The sequence below is a fragment of the Dipodomys merriami genome, unplaced genomic scaffold (genome assembly GCF_024711535.1).
Source record: "Dipodomys merriami isolate MVZ:Mamm:240054 unplaced genomic scaffold, mDipMer1.0.p SCAF_50, whole genome shotgun sequence".
In the NCBI taxonomy this organism is placed as follows: Eukaryota; Metazoa; Chordata; class Mammalia; order Rodentia; family Heteromyidae; genus Dipodomys; species Dipodomys merriami.
The window spans coordinates 6892697-6906179 of NW_027206069.1; the positions used below are offsets into that span (position 1 = coordinate 6892697).

Sequence of the window (13483 nt, forward strand, 5' to 3'; positions counted from 1 at the left end):
GTGACAATGACATTAGACACATACAAATTCTTGCATTGATGCCCCATAGCTCCCCAACTGCCTCCACAGGGCACAGAGAGCACCCTTCCCCTGGGCTCTTACCAAGGGCTTCCAGGTCTCATCCTGACACAGATCTGAGACTCACAGGGCTGGTGGGGTACCCCTGGGCATTCCGAGAGGAAGAGGCAGAGCTGGGACTCAGAACCACAGGGTCCCTTCCATAGGGCAGAGCACCTGGCAGCTTGAAGCCACCAGGCTATGCTGATGGTTTAGCTGACCCTACGGCCAGGACGTACCTGTGCTTTCGAAGTTGCCCTGCTGGGGTGGAGGTAAAACAACCAATCAGCCTCTCTCCTCCAGGGCAGCTGTGTTGTGATCAAGAGGTAACTGGGCCGATGGGAAGCTGTGTGTTCGAGATGAGACCCAACTAGCCCCCGGCCTCCTCAGGTCTCCCAGCCAAAGCCTGGACCACACTTGGTGCGGATGGCTTAGGGGCAAGGTACAGAAATTCTGAGAGCTCAGGAGTCAAGTTGATGGCATCTAGGAGTCTGGGGTCCTTTTTATTTTCTGCCAAATACAGAACTAGGAGGCAAGTGAAGTGGGAGAAGAGGCAAAGTTTATTTGGAAGTGAGGGTTAAGCTGCCAAAGAAGATACAAACAGCTTCTTGGCTACCAGTGGGTCAGAATAACCCCTCTCCCCGCCCCCCCCCCCCCACGAGCATTCTGATTGGGAGGGCTGCTTTAAGCCATCTGAGGTCCTGCCCACCTGCTTTCTGGACACAGAGAGCACAGACTTCTGGGAGCAAATGAGAAAGGGACCCAGAAATCCAACATCCTCAGCAGAACGCTGCATCTCCCCCATTTCCATCTCTGGGGCCAGTCTCACATCGAGTCAGGTGTTCTCACATCTGGTTGGATGGATGAGCGCTCTCCGCGCCCCCTCCCCCCTCCCCCCTCCCTGTAAGGCTCTGCTCCAAGGTCCTCGGGAGAAAAAGAAGAGACACAGTTTCTTCTCTTCCCAGGCCACCAGTGTTGCCTCCTAAGACACTTAGGAGAAAAGGCCATTGTCTGCCGGGGCTGGATCTTTGTCTAGCTGCCCCTAGCCTTTCTGTAATTCTCCCTTAGCTTCACCTGATCTCATAAGGAAGGGTAGCTCATTTCCCAGGGGCAGTGGAAAGTGTGGGTTCAAGCCTATGACTTCGGTGACCAGTCAAGTCCTGCCGCTGTTGGCCAGCGCTGGGCTGAGTACACTTAAAGGTCGACTTAGACCCAGGAATTGTGGCAACCTGGGGAAACTATAAGCCTGCTCCGTGCAGTCTCCACTCCATGAGAGCAGGAAGGAGATACCCGCCGTGCGGCAGGGGAGAGGCGGCTGGTCAGGGGAGGCGAGCAGCATCCCGACCACTGGGGAAGAGGCACAGGGGCAGAAAGGAAGTCAGAGAAAACAGCAGTGGGTTTGTTTCCATTGCGCCTTTATTGTTTACTCTGTGCACTGATCAGAATTTCATACAATCCTTCAAGAATCACACAAGCTGTTAGGCAGCCCCTTTCCCCGGCACTCCCTCGTTCCCTCCCCTCTCCAACCAGCCTTCTCTCATCTCCTGCTCCTATCGCATGATATTCTGCCAGTGTCAAGGAATTCCGGGGTGTTTAATTTTGGGGGGACAAGAGGAAGACAGGGGTGTAGAGCTGGCCCTCAGCAACACAAAAGTGGTATCTGTCTGCCTTTACCCCCTTTCCTGTGATTTCTTCACTCTCCTTCTCAGGCCATCACTGGAGGAAGGGAGCAGACAGAGCGGAGTTGGAATCCTGACTCCCTCAGAAGCCCTGTCAGGAGCTCCCCTGTCTTTTTCTGGGGGTGCTGCCCAGCACGCTGTATGCATTAAATATACCTCTGGTGGGGAAAAGATTTCTGACCAATCAGGTGCTCAGGGGCATTGGCAGAGCCCAAGGAATGGCTCTCCGACTGTGGCGTCTCAGGAGGGAGGGAAGAGATCTGGAGGCAGAGAACCTCCTTGGTGTCACTGAAATCCAACCAGGCAGTGGCAAAAGGAATCCTGACCATCTAAACCAATCCACGGTGGCCAGGCCAGGCCCCACCTCAAGGAGCCAGGGCAACAGGGAATACTTTGTTCAAACCTCACTGACTTTTGGCGCCGGGTGTCTCCCTAGGGAAGGAAAGCGGCCCTCGTGCCAAGCCCCACCCCTTCCTCCCACCCCTCACCATTACTGAAACTAAAACTGAGAAACACATGGTAACAAGAATGAAGTAATAGCACTGTCAGGAAAATTCTGACTGTTCCATCCGAGTCGATCTGTGAACGAAGCCATGCTCTGGGTCTTCCCTCCACAGTCTTGCTTTAAAAAAAATATATATGTATATATTTTTTTCCCCAAAGCTGCTCTGTCACTCAGCCCCGGTTCATGCATCATTCTTAGTAAAGACAGAATGTATCCAAGCCCTGCATGCCCACGATCGCTTGTACATCTCCAATATACGACAAAAAGCCTCTTGACAAAACGGTCTCAAAACATGCACCAACCAAGACCATGGCTGGTATTGTGTGGGGGAAAAAAGGTCCTTAGGATGAGAGAAAGAGACAGACAGAGAGGAGGGAAGGAAGGAGGGAGAACAAAGGTACAGAGGTAAAGGACTGAAGATGAGACAAGACTAGAATGATGACAGAAAAGAACTTCAGTAAGTTAGGAAACAAAGCAAATAAAATCAAGGCCATCACCGTGGGTCCGGAAGTGCCTCTCCAAGTATTTGGTTCATGCTAAAAAATAGAGCACATTTATTAAAAATATATATTTATAAACCTTGATATGAACAGATACACACGTCAAGCCAATGGTAAAAGAAAAATAAGTTATCTCCCAGTATCAGACAAGCCTGATGGGTGGGATACCTGTGAACGAACGGCCCCTGTGGATTCCGGCACTAAACAGATCATCAGATTGCCCTGGAGTGCCTGTCCTCAGAGACACACAGCCCAGCTGCATCTGCCCTGCTCATTTTCTCAGCGCTCTGGGAAGATGGATTTCTGCATCCATCCGCTCACCGCTGGAGCCGAAGGCTGGAATTCCACACACACTCTCGGGCCCTGTGCCAAAGACGCTGAGTTCCTTGTGGCCTGAATGAGTTTGGCTGGATTCATTGTGCTTTAGTGTCTGCACCTTGCGGCAGGATCAGTTTGTTGGGTGACCTTTTTTTTAGGAAGTTCGGAGGTGCATGGATGGAGAGCTGTGGAGGGCTCAGGCCTCGCAGTGCCAGCTCACCGGTTGGTGGACACACAGGGCGCCTGGTGGTGCAGCCATCGCGAGACCTCTGTGGGCCCCCGGGGCCTGTCACAGGGTGGTGTAGATGTAGACGAAGATGATGACGATCAGGTTCAGGATGGTCCCGATGATGCCCAGCATGGCCAGCACACTCTCCTCTTTACTCTCTTTCTCTTGGCCTCCTCTGTCTTCATCATTTCCACTCGTGATTACCATCTTGGTTGCAAATGTCTTTATCTTCCTCGCCAGGCTAACCTGTACAATGCAGAGAGGTAGGACGATCATTTCCCAGCGTCCCCGCCGGGGCCGGGGGATGACGCTTGAAGTTTAACCTGACTACTATTCAACTCATTTTGTGGGGCTTCCCCTCCCCTGCCCCTGCCCGATCGCAGACACAGCGATAGCAGACAGCATTCACACTATGGGAGCTCCTGCCAATGCCCTCCAGGTGTGCCACCCCATAGGTGCAGGAAGGGCGTGGACAGCAGCACAGGCCCCAAAGACCCAAAGGCAGGTGGGAAGTCCCTTGCAGTGCAGGGAAGTGAACCGCAAGAGTGGCAGGGCCTTCAGTAGGAATGTGTATTGGAATAACTGTCCAGTAAGGCTTCTGGGCATTGCCTAGGGAAATGAAGAGGCGTGCACTCAAGAGGAAGCCCTGCTTCTGGGCACCTGGAGAGAGGTGAGATCTTGCCTCCTGGCTGTGTCTGCCCAGTGGGCAACACAGAATGACCGGTCACAGAGCCATGCCATGGAATATTCCACAAAGCGAAATGGCAGGGCTGTGGCTACCCAAAGACAGCCTGGAAGAGCATCTCAGTGCGGAACACATGCGGCCCGACTTCATTCGTAAAGTCTCACAACACGACAATCCAAGTTGCACCCTGGTTCACACATGCACACTCGGACTTCCATAAAAAGCCAGGAGACGAGTGACACAGAATTCAGGACAGTGGCTTTCTCTAGGGCAGGGCAGGGCAGTGTAGAATGGTGGGGAGTGTCACTTCCTGTCTGCCAAGCTTGGTGGTGGGCACTTGTCTGTGTGTTTATTAATCATTATTCTTTATACTCTATCTGAATGTTTCAGTTACTCTTTGGTAAGTATGATTTTTCAAAAAACAAAATTGTTTGTTTGGGTTTATTTTGCTGGTACTGGGCTTGTACCTGGGGCCTGAGTGCTGACCTGTCCCTTAGCTTTTTCACTCAAGGCTGAGTCTCCCACCTGAGCCACACCTCTACCTCTGGTTTTCTGCTGGTTAACTGGAAATAAGACTTTCCTGCCTAAGCTGGCTTGAAACTGTAATCCTCAAATCTCAGCCTCCTGAGTAGCTAGGATGTGACCCATGGAGACCCAGCTCTTGGCTTTTTTTTTTTTTTTTTTTTTTTTTTTAAGGTAGTTAACATGACTATGTGGAGGTGGGGGGCCCACAGTGGGCAGTTCTTCCTATCAATAACTAATCCAAACCATACATAGAATGCATCAATGCACATTTTCAGTGGGGATCTGGACAGGCCTGAACCCACCCACCCTCTTGATTATACTTCTGGGTCGTGCATCTTTGTAAGCCACAGGCTTTCATGCTTTAGGGTGTGATGATTAACTTTATATGTCAACTAGACTGGGCCAAAGGTTATTGTAGGTGAGTCTGTGAGTTCGTATCTGGATGAGATTAGCATGTGAATTGGTAACAGAGGAGAGCAGATAGCCCTCTCAGTAGGAGTGGGGTTCATGCAATCAGTTGAGAGCCCAAAGAGAACAGAAGGTGGACACTTCTCAGAGTAAGCGACCCTTCCCGCTCTTCAAGCTGGGACACGGGCGTCTTCCTGTCTTTGGACTCTGACCTTTAAACTTTACTCAGCTCCTCTTGGCCCTTAAACTGGAAGGAACCCTATAAACGGCCCTCCTTGCTGCCTCAGCCTCCACCTGTTACCAGGCTGCTTCACCACACACCTGCCCATGCCTTATCTACCCACCTTCGGTTGTGAGGCATTTCAAAGAAAATGCAGATCCTGGGACCTGATGGTCTCCAAAATCACACCAATCAATTCTGTCTAATAGGTAGCTGTTCATTTCACACAGATGCATTACATGTTACACAATACTTTAGATTATACACATATATACGTAAAATGAACACATAGGAATATATACGCATACGTATGTATATATACACATACATGCGTATATCTGTGTGTGTATGTGTACATGCTTGCGTGTGCACATCTTGGTTCTCCTTCCCTAGAGAACTCTGACCAATGTAGGGATCACATGAGATCTCAGGGAATCCCGGAATATGGACTCGTGGCCCAAACGCAAAGCCCTGAAGGGATTGGCTTGGGTCACATCTTGCAGGACAACTCAGGACTTGCAACGCAACATACGAGAACAGATGTCTGGGTGAAGGGAGACCAGCACATTCACGAAGATGAGAGGCATCGCACAGCATCACTGTGTGCACAAGTAAACGAACCATATGCTCCCGGAAGTCTCTTTTCTGCACAACTGTGGTCCTAAAGAGACTCCCAGTGGATTCCTGTCCCTACAGCTCAGCTAGGGAAAGCATCTCTTTGGTTGCCTTTCTCTTTTTTTCTTCCCTAAAAACACTGAGTGATCTATAATAAACATCCAGGAAACTGCACAAATGGCTCCATACATGTGTTTTGCTAAGGCTACAACAAAACACGGAACCTTCTACACCCCAGGGTGCCCCCCCGCCCGTGCCCCAGTCAGGCCTTGTCCCTCCTTTCTCCCCCCAGACACCCACTGCCTGACCACTACAGCCAGTGTCACTAGATTTGACTTTTCCATAAATGGAATCACGTGGTACACTTTCTCATGAATCTGACCTTTCTGTCACTGTTATTCTGTGAACCAAGATTTTTGTGTAGTGGTGGCTCCCTCATTCTCATTTTGAGCAGTATTCTTTCCTGTTCCAATGATTGGGTTCATTCTACCAAGGATGAGTTACCCTGATGTGAATGCTCTTGAATTCAACTTCTGGTAAAAGTATGTCTCTATTTCCTGTGAGAATCTTCAACATTGGGCCAAGTTGAAAGAACTGGTCAGTGAGCACACACACTCCCATGGTTTCTTTCCTGAGCCGAACTATACTCCTAACCATCCTCATCCACCCACCCCATGTCCTGATGGGTTTCAAAGCCACTGCAGCTGTAACGGCTCTTCTTAAATACTGCAGCCTGCATGCACATTTGGTTCTGGGTTCCTAGCTACAGCTCTTCCTTTAAATGGAAAGCTTTTAATGGTGCATTTCCCATTGTCTATCTCTAACACCCAGGACATGAAATGCCAGGGCACAGGCCGGGCACGTGTTTGGGCTTTAGGAAAGACCTGCAAACAGTTATTTTACAGCAGCATCTGCTTGCTGGTTAATAAATGAAGACTAGCCCTGCCCTGCATTTCACCGAGTCTACGGCTCAGGAATACAGTTCCTTCGAAATCCACTCCCTGTCCCACCCTGCACGTCTGTCTCGCCACACACCAGTCCCTTCTTCACTGGGGTCTCTTGTTTCTCTTCTGTGTTCTTACACAAGACTTGGAGCCCTGAATCCGGGAGCTTTGGAGTCCCTACCTCCAAACATGGAGCCGGCATGGAGCAGGAGCCCAGGAAAGCTGTGCCGAGCGAGCGAGCAGGTGCTGTGAGGGATGTGGCATCTCCCGTCTCTGCAGGGCAGGGAACAGAGGGCCAAGGCCGGTCTTAAGAGATGTCGTTAGTGCCGCCCTGAGGACCAAAGATCCATCATGGCAGCCACTCAAGCACAACCAAGAGCCTGTCATGGAGGCTGCTTGGTTTCAAGGCTTAATTTAGCTCTTCCCTGAGTTAACCCGAGATAGCTCTGACTCAGGAGGAAATGAGGGGGACCGTCAGGCTGGCTGTGTTTACATTCTAAGATGCTGTCACAAGCCAGAGGCCCTCAGAGGCTCCTCTGACCCAAAAGAGTTGTCTCTAGGTTGCTGCTTGGTCATCAGCTTGATGCCACCATAGAAACCATAGTGGGAGGACGGCCGGACCCCCAGGAGGAAGGCAGGGCTGCACAAGAGGAAAGCAGAACAGTCTTCCTGGGGCACAGCTGTCGTCTGGGTACAGCGATGGGGAAGATGGAGAAAGGCTGAGAGATCAGCCCGAACGCCAGGGTCGCAGCCGAGACAGAAGAGAGCACAGGAATGAAACCAAACAAAAAGTGAAAAGCAGGCCAGACAATGTCTGACATAAAGCTTGCTACTAGAGTAGAAGATTCATGTACTCACTCATTTCTGCCTGCCAGGAATGCTGGGTAGGGGGGCTAGAGAGGACTGACTGGAGATAAGGAAAGCTGATTTTTTTTGGGGGGGGGGGGAAGGTGAAGGTTGATAAAAATGTTCTTAAATTTTTGGGTGATAATTTTATAACTCTGAAAATTCACTAAAAGCATCAAATTATATACTCTTTAAAGATGCAGCTTTTTGAATTACATATCAATAAAAATGTAACTCTTGAAAAGAGTATTTGCAATAGTCCCTGAAATAGAAAGTACCTAGATGTATTCTAACAAATACACTTACTGGGGAGTTGTAAAACTTAAAATTATTCAGGAGTGATAAAACTTTGCCCAAAAGACACAAAAGTATACCTAACATTTAAAAAGGGAAGACAGTTGGGTACCAGTAGCTCACATTTTTTTTTTTTTTTTTTTGGGTCCGGTCATGGGGCCTGAACTCTGGGCCTGGGCACTGTCCCTCAGCTCTTCAGCTCAAGGCTAGCGCTCTACCACTTGAGCCCCAGCACCACTTCCGGCTTTTTTTCTTTTTGCTTATGTGGTGCTGGGGAATTGAACCCAGGGCCTCATGCATGCAAGGCAAGCTCTTTACCACTGAGCCACCTTCCCAGCCCCACCAGTGGCTCACATTTGTAATCCTACCTACTCAGGAGGCTGAGGTCTGAGGATCATGGTTCAAAGCCAGCCTGGGCAGAAAAGTCTGTGAAACTCTTATCTCCAACTAAGCACCAAAAAAATCCAGAAGTAGAACTGTGGCTCAAGTGCTAGAGTCCCAGCCTTGAATGAAAAAGCTCAGGGAAGTATCCAGACAAACTTCAACCCTAGGACTGGCACACACACACAAAAGGGGAAAAACATACCATCTTCATGAATACAAAAATATCCCAGAACTCCCGTTCATTCTAAACTGATTTGTAGAATCACTGCAGTTCCATTCACAATTCTGGCATATTGGACAAGTGGATATTAAAATGTATGGTAAAAAGCCAGGCCCAAAGAAACATAGGTGCTATGGTTTCCCTTATTTGCAATAACTAGTATATGTCTGAGTCAAGCAGAAAAGGTCAGATAAGTTGATGTTAGGAAAATGAACCCTAAGATATGTACTCAAATGTTTTTTTCTTTCATGCGATTGTTTCTAACACATTTATAAGATTATTTCTTTGTTGCTTTTATGTCCCTCCCACACGGTATAACCCCTGCTTTCACTGTATTTGATGTTGGTATAATTTGTGCAGGGGAAGGGAAAAAAACAAATTGTTTAAATAGGGATACAGGTGGACCCACTGCAACAATAAGACATACAAGTCGTTATGTCGAAAACGAACTTTACAACTTTGGCGGGGGGGTGGAGGGGGAGGGTTGGGCGGGGGGGCAGGGGGAGGATGGGATGGGAAGGGGAAACAAAGGAGGAGGCTACAATGCTTGATCAGAAATGTACTCATTATCTTGCCCATGTAATTGTAACTCCTCTGTACAGTATTTTCAAAATAAAAAATAAAAATAAAATAGAAAAAAATAAAATGTACAGTAAAGTGACAAGGGGTAACAACAGCCAAGATATTTGCTAAAGAATAAAGCAGGGGGCTCAAAAAAAAAAGCTGGGTACTCACTGTGAAAGACAAAGAATAAGGCAGGGACTTGCTGTAAAAGACAGGAAGAATGATCACATAGGCTCTCAACAATTAGCTGGCGAAATGGAAGCTGATCTCTGTATATACAGAAGATGCACTGGGTGTTGTGGGTCTTTAGAGCAACTCAGTGTCTTTCAGAAATAAATGAAATCAAGTCAGTATCTCACAATTCCAGATAGATTATAGACAACTGCCGAAAAGAGACAACTTAAAAGCTTTTATAAGACAACAGAAATGAATAGATCTATGACCTTGGAATATAAAAGGATGTCTCCATTACGACTTAAAAGCTGGAGCAGTAAAGGAACTAACTAGTAATAAAGTAAATCATCTTAAAAGTATGTCCTGTTTATCATACAATACCACAGAAAGCAAAGCATGAAGCCAAACCATCTGATCTATACCTATAGCTATCTATCTAGATGAATACGTGCCATATGAATGATATACAGAGGTATATATCATTCACACATACAAGTACACCAAACAAACCAACCCACAAAGAGCTACCATCAAGCTATCACCAAACTGGCAAGAACACACATATCCAACAAGACCACCAAACCCTGACAATGGCCAATTGGTGCTATTGCTTTGGATAAACAGAATGGTGTCATCTTGTCAGGAAGATGAGCACCTACCTCTCAGGTCATGCTCTGAACACACCTGACCACATGTGCCAGGGTTTCAAACACCACAGTCAGCACAGCTCTGGGTCCCAAACACATGTGTCTGCTTTTGTGGAAAATCCAGCTCTGCTGGGCGGCAGAAGTGTGACGAAACCCAAGAGCCAGGTAGTGACCAGGATTAGGGGGTGCTCAGGGGGGCAAAGCTGGGGCTCACTACATTGGATTTTCTAAGAATGTTGCTTATCTATTTGGTAATTAGCAAAAATCAAAACAATTGTAGTTGAATAATTGGCTAGTTAATAATGAAACAATGCTATATTTTGTAAAAACAGATCAGGGTTCTAAAGATCTACTGGGACGCTAGCTGCCAAAAGACCCCTGCAAGGTAACAGGAAGCCCACCCTGCTGCTAGCCCACCAGTGTCCCCACATCAGCACTGCTAAAGCCACACACAGTCCCATGCACACGTGCCGTCAGGCTGTGTGTCTTGGGGAATGAGCCGTGCGAGGGCACAGAGGCTACAGGAAGCTGAGAAAGCACAGGGGCATCAGGGTTCTATGGGGTTCCGGGATTCACAGCCAGCCAGGCCAGAGGCAGCAAGGACACTGATGTCCACGCCTTCCTGTGGGCATCAGCACCTCCCTTTTCCTCTGGAGGATTACCCTTCCTGAGAGATCTGCTCAGCACCAAGGCCCAGGGAAGGCAGGGATGTGGCTGCTCTCTCTCTCTCTCTCTCTCTCTCTCTCTCCCTCTCTCTCTCCCCCTCTCTCTCTCTCTCCCTCTCTCTCTCTCTCTCCCCCTCTCTCTCTCTCTCTCTCTGGGGCTCTGGTTCTTCCTAGCCATGGGGCCTGGGTGGTTACCACTGGCTGCTGCCTGGAGCTGGGCTGTCTTCTGCCCTGGATAAAGCCTGGTTCAACATTTCCTTCTCAGCCATGAACTACACATCCGGGCTACAAAACCAGTGCTCTGGGAATACATTTGCCACCAGGATCCATTCAAGCAACCAAAGAACTCAGGGCTGCTCAAGTCTGTTCTGTTTGACTCTCACTGGATGTCTGAAGGGTTCGGGGAGAGAATGTGAAGAGCGAATGGACCTTTCTGAGGCCTTCTCCTCACCCTGGAATTCACCACCTCTCCACACAGCCTCCCCGCCCACAGCAGCGTATCCAGGGAGGTTCTGTTCTGTTTTGAAACAAAATACCCTCACTAGGACTTGCACCCCAGGGACTATTCCTCAACCAGGAAAGTAAACAAACACCAGCGCTCCCATCTCCTGGAAACTTCACCTCTGTGAAGAGGTCACTCAGCTTCCTCCAGATGCCTAGTCTACGCTGGGCTGCTGCCGCTGCCGCCACTCCTGATACTGCTTAGCCTCTCCTGATTAGTGACAGGTGTTTCTCACCCATACACAGGACTGTGTGTCTGCCCTGCCTGCCCGAGGGCTAGCTCCGCCCACTCACCCACCCGGCAGCAAACATCTAGACACCTCCATCTCCTCCAGCACCTTCCACACCGCTGTTGAAAGAAGTGGCTCTCTGGTTTTTGACTGGGTCTCCTCAACAAGCACTCTGCCATGGCTGGCCATCATCTCCTGCTGGTGTTCTTCCACGGGCACAAGGAGGTTCAGGGAGGATTTACAGTGCCAGAAACGGTGTCAGTGATTGTGCATGAGACATGGTGTGACTGTGGGGACCCCCCTGGACTTCTCCATGCCGGCAGCTAGAGCTGCCTGCTGAGAACAGCAACTGGTCCACCAACAAGGCAGCTAATGGCCGATATGCAACTGAGACTGAAACTGCCACGGGATGTCCACTCACTGGTACACTACATGGCCGTGAAAAATGACTGTGACAAATAACCATGCAGTAACAAGAAAGCCACCTATCCTGTGACAAGGAGAAAAATACAGGAGATTAAAATCTACGTCCACTGATCACTGTAAGTATTCTTTTTAGAATTTATTGTGGAAAAAAAAACCTACCCTGGAGCATGGGGAGGGGGATTCAGAAATTTCCTGCAACATCGATTCTGTTGTTTCACTTTTAGCACATTCAAAGCAGTCAAACACAAGGCAAATGAGGCCAGAGGACTGTGTGAGTTGCTGCCCCAGGTCACAAGAACAAGGTGTTGCATGCGAGGTAGGAGCAGAGATCTTCCACCTCCAACTGTCCCTGCTGGAGCCAGGCTTGAGCAGAAAGGGGTCATAGCTGTGTGAAAACCATGAGGGGTAAAAGTTTGATGGCTCAGCTACTTGCCTTGCATGGGAGTTGGCTTTGGTGTCCATAGGAACTCCTTTTTCAAAATAATGCCTGCCTCTGAACAAAATATTTGCTCTCATGTACTAAAAGAGAGAAGAAGAAGAAACAGAAGAGGAGGAGGAGGAGGAGGAGGAGGAGGAGGGGGAGGGGGAGGAGGAGGAAGGGGAGGAGGGGGAGGAGGGGGAGGAGGGGGAGGAGGGGGAGGAGGAGGAAGGGGAGGAGGGGGAGGAGGGGGAGGAGGAGGGGGAGGAGGAGGAGGAGGAGCCCTCTCAGCCCATGCTCGGCCAGTCCTCTAGTCCATGCCGGACACCTGCTCTGCCCTCCAGAGGAACTCCTGCATCTGCCTGGAAATCCAGAACAGGCAGCTGACAGATGTGGAGGGTGACAACAGGGTTTTCAAGCAGCATCAAGTCCAAGACCACCAGGCACACCACAGCTCAACTTTCAGCACAACCTCAGGCTTGCAGGGACTCTTCTCGCAGATCCCCCCAACATGACCCTAAGCCCGGCCCTGTTCCAGCTGGTGCCTGCCAGGCAGGTGCAAAAGGCCTTTGGCTCTCAAGGGTGGGCAAAACTCACACAGACCCCCATGGCCACGCTCTGTACTGCGAAGCTCCTCAGGAACCTGTCTGGCCCTGTGGCGGGTGTGGCTCTGAGGCAGCAAAGGCCAGGACTAGCCTGGCTGGAGGAGGAGGAGGGAGGGGTGGGTGTGAAGGGAATGTGGGCACGTGAAGGGGGGTCTCGGTAGGCCTGGTCCTGTGGCATCACGGTGACATGGTGGTGGCAGACACCAGGCTGCAAGGGGCACTGAGTCAGGGCAGAGACCTTGTAAAGCCACGTAAAGCCATCTGGGAAGCTACTCACTTGGTACAATGGCCACACACATGGTGTTCCTATTCATTTTCCCCATCACCCAGTTTTACTATTTATGTTCTTGTATGCATGAGAACTTTCATAATGAAAATTTTAAACTCCATTAGCTCTTAAATTCCAAAGAACAGAGTGTGAACATTGCTAAACTGCACCCTAGGATGAAGCGCCTGCTCAGGGACCCTAGCCCTTCCCCGACCCCCTGCGCCCACATCCGGGGAGGGGAGCTTACTCTGCCTGCCAGCCTATCAGGAAATGGGTCAGAAGGGCCCAGTGCCCAGGTGTGAACACAATGGAGGTCAGGCAAGAGCTTCCGCCCAAACCAAATGCCTCTATGGGCGTCTGTGCCCTGCGCTGGTGACCCCAGAGTGGCCTGTGGGATTCAAGGAAGATGGCGGCTTGGACTTCCTTGGTTTCAGAAATCCGCTCTCTCGGATTCTAAAGCACCACTCAAGAGGGAATACATGTGTGCAGTGTTCAACCCTGCTCAACAAAGCTACACGATTATTAGTACTAGTTACAGTGCTCTCTCTCTCTCTCT

At 49.7% G+C, this 13483-nt stretch overlaps 1 protein-coding gene across 4 annotated transcripts in view; it reads right to left on the minus strand.

The window, feature by feature from the left end:
* Positions 1–1455: 1455 nt before the first annotated feature.
* The window catches only part of Tunar (TCL1 upstream neural differentiation-associated RNA), a 41506-nt gene continuing 29478 nt past the window's right edge, over positions 1456–13483 (minus strand). For 2 of the 4 annotated variants that reach the window (XM_069997636.1, XM_069997637.1), the window contains 2 exons: positions 6867–6958; positions 1456–3534 (listed from right to left, as the gene is read on the minus strand). In XM_069997636.1, coding sequence (XP_069853737.1) covers positions 3349–3534; positions 6867–6958 — 278 coding nt within the window. In that variant the 3' untranslated portion in view covers positions 1456–3348. The remainder of the gene's footprint in view (positions 3535–6866; positions 6959–13483) is intronic. The other 2 variants (XM_069997639.1, XM_069997638.1) reach the window with 1 other exon arrangement.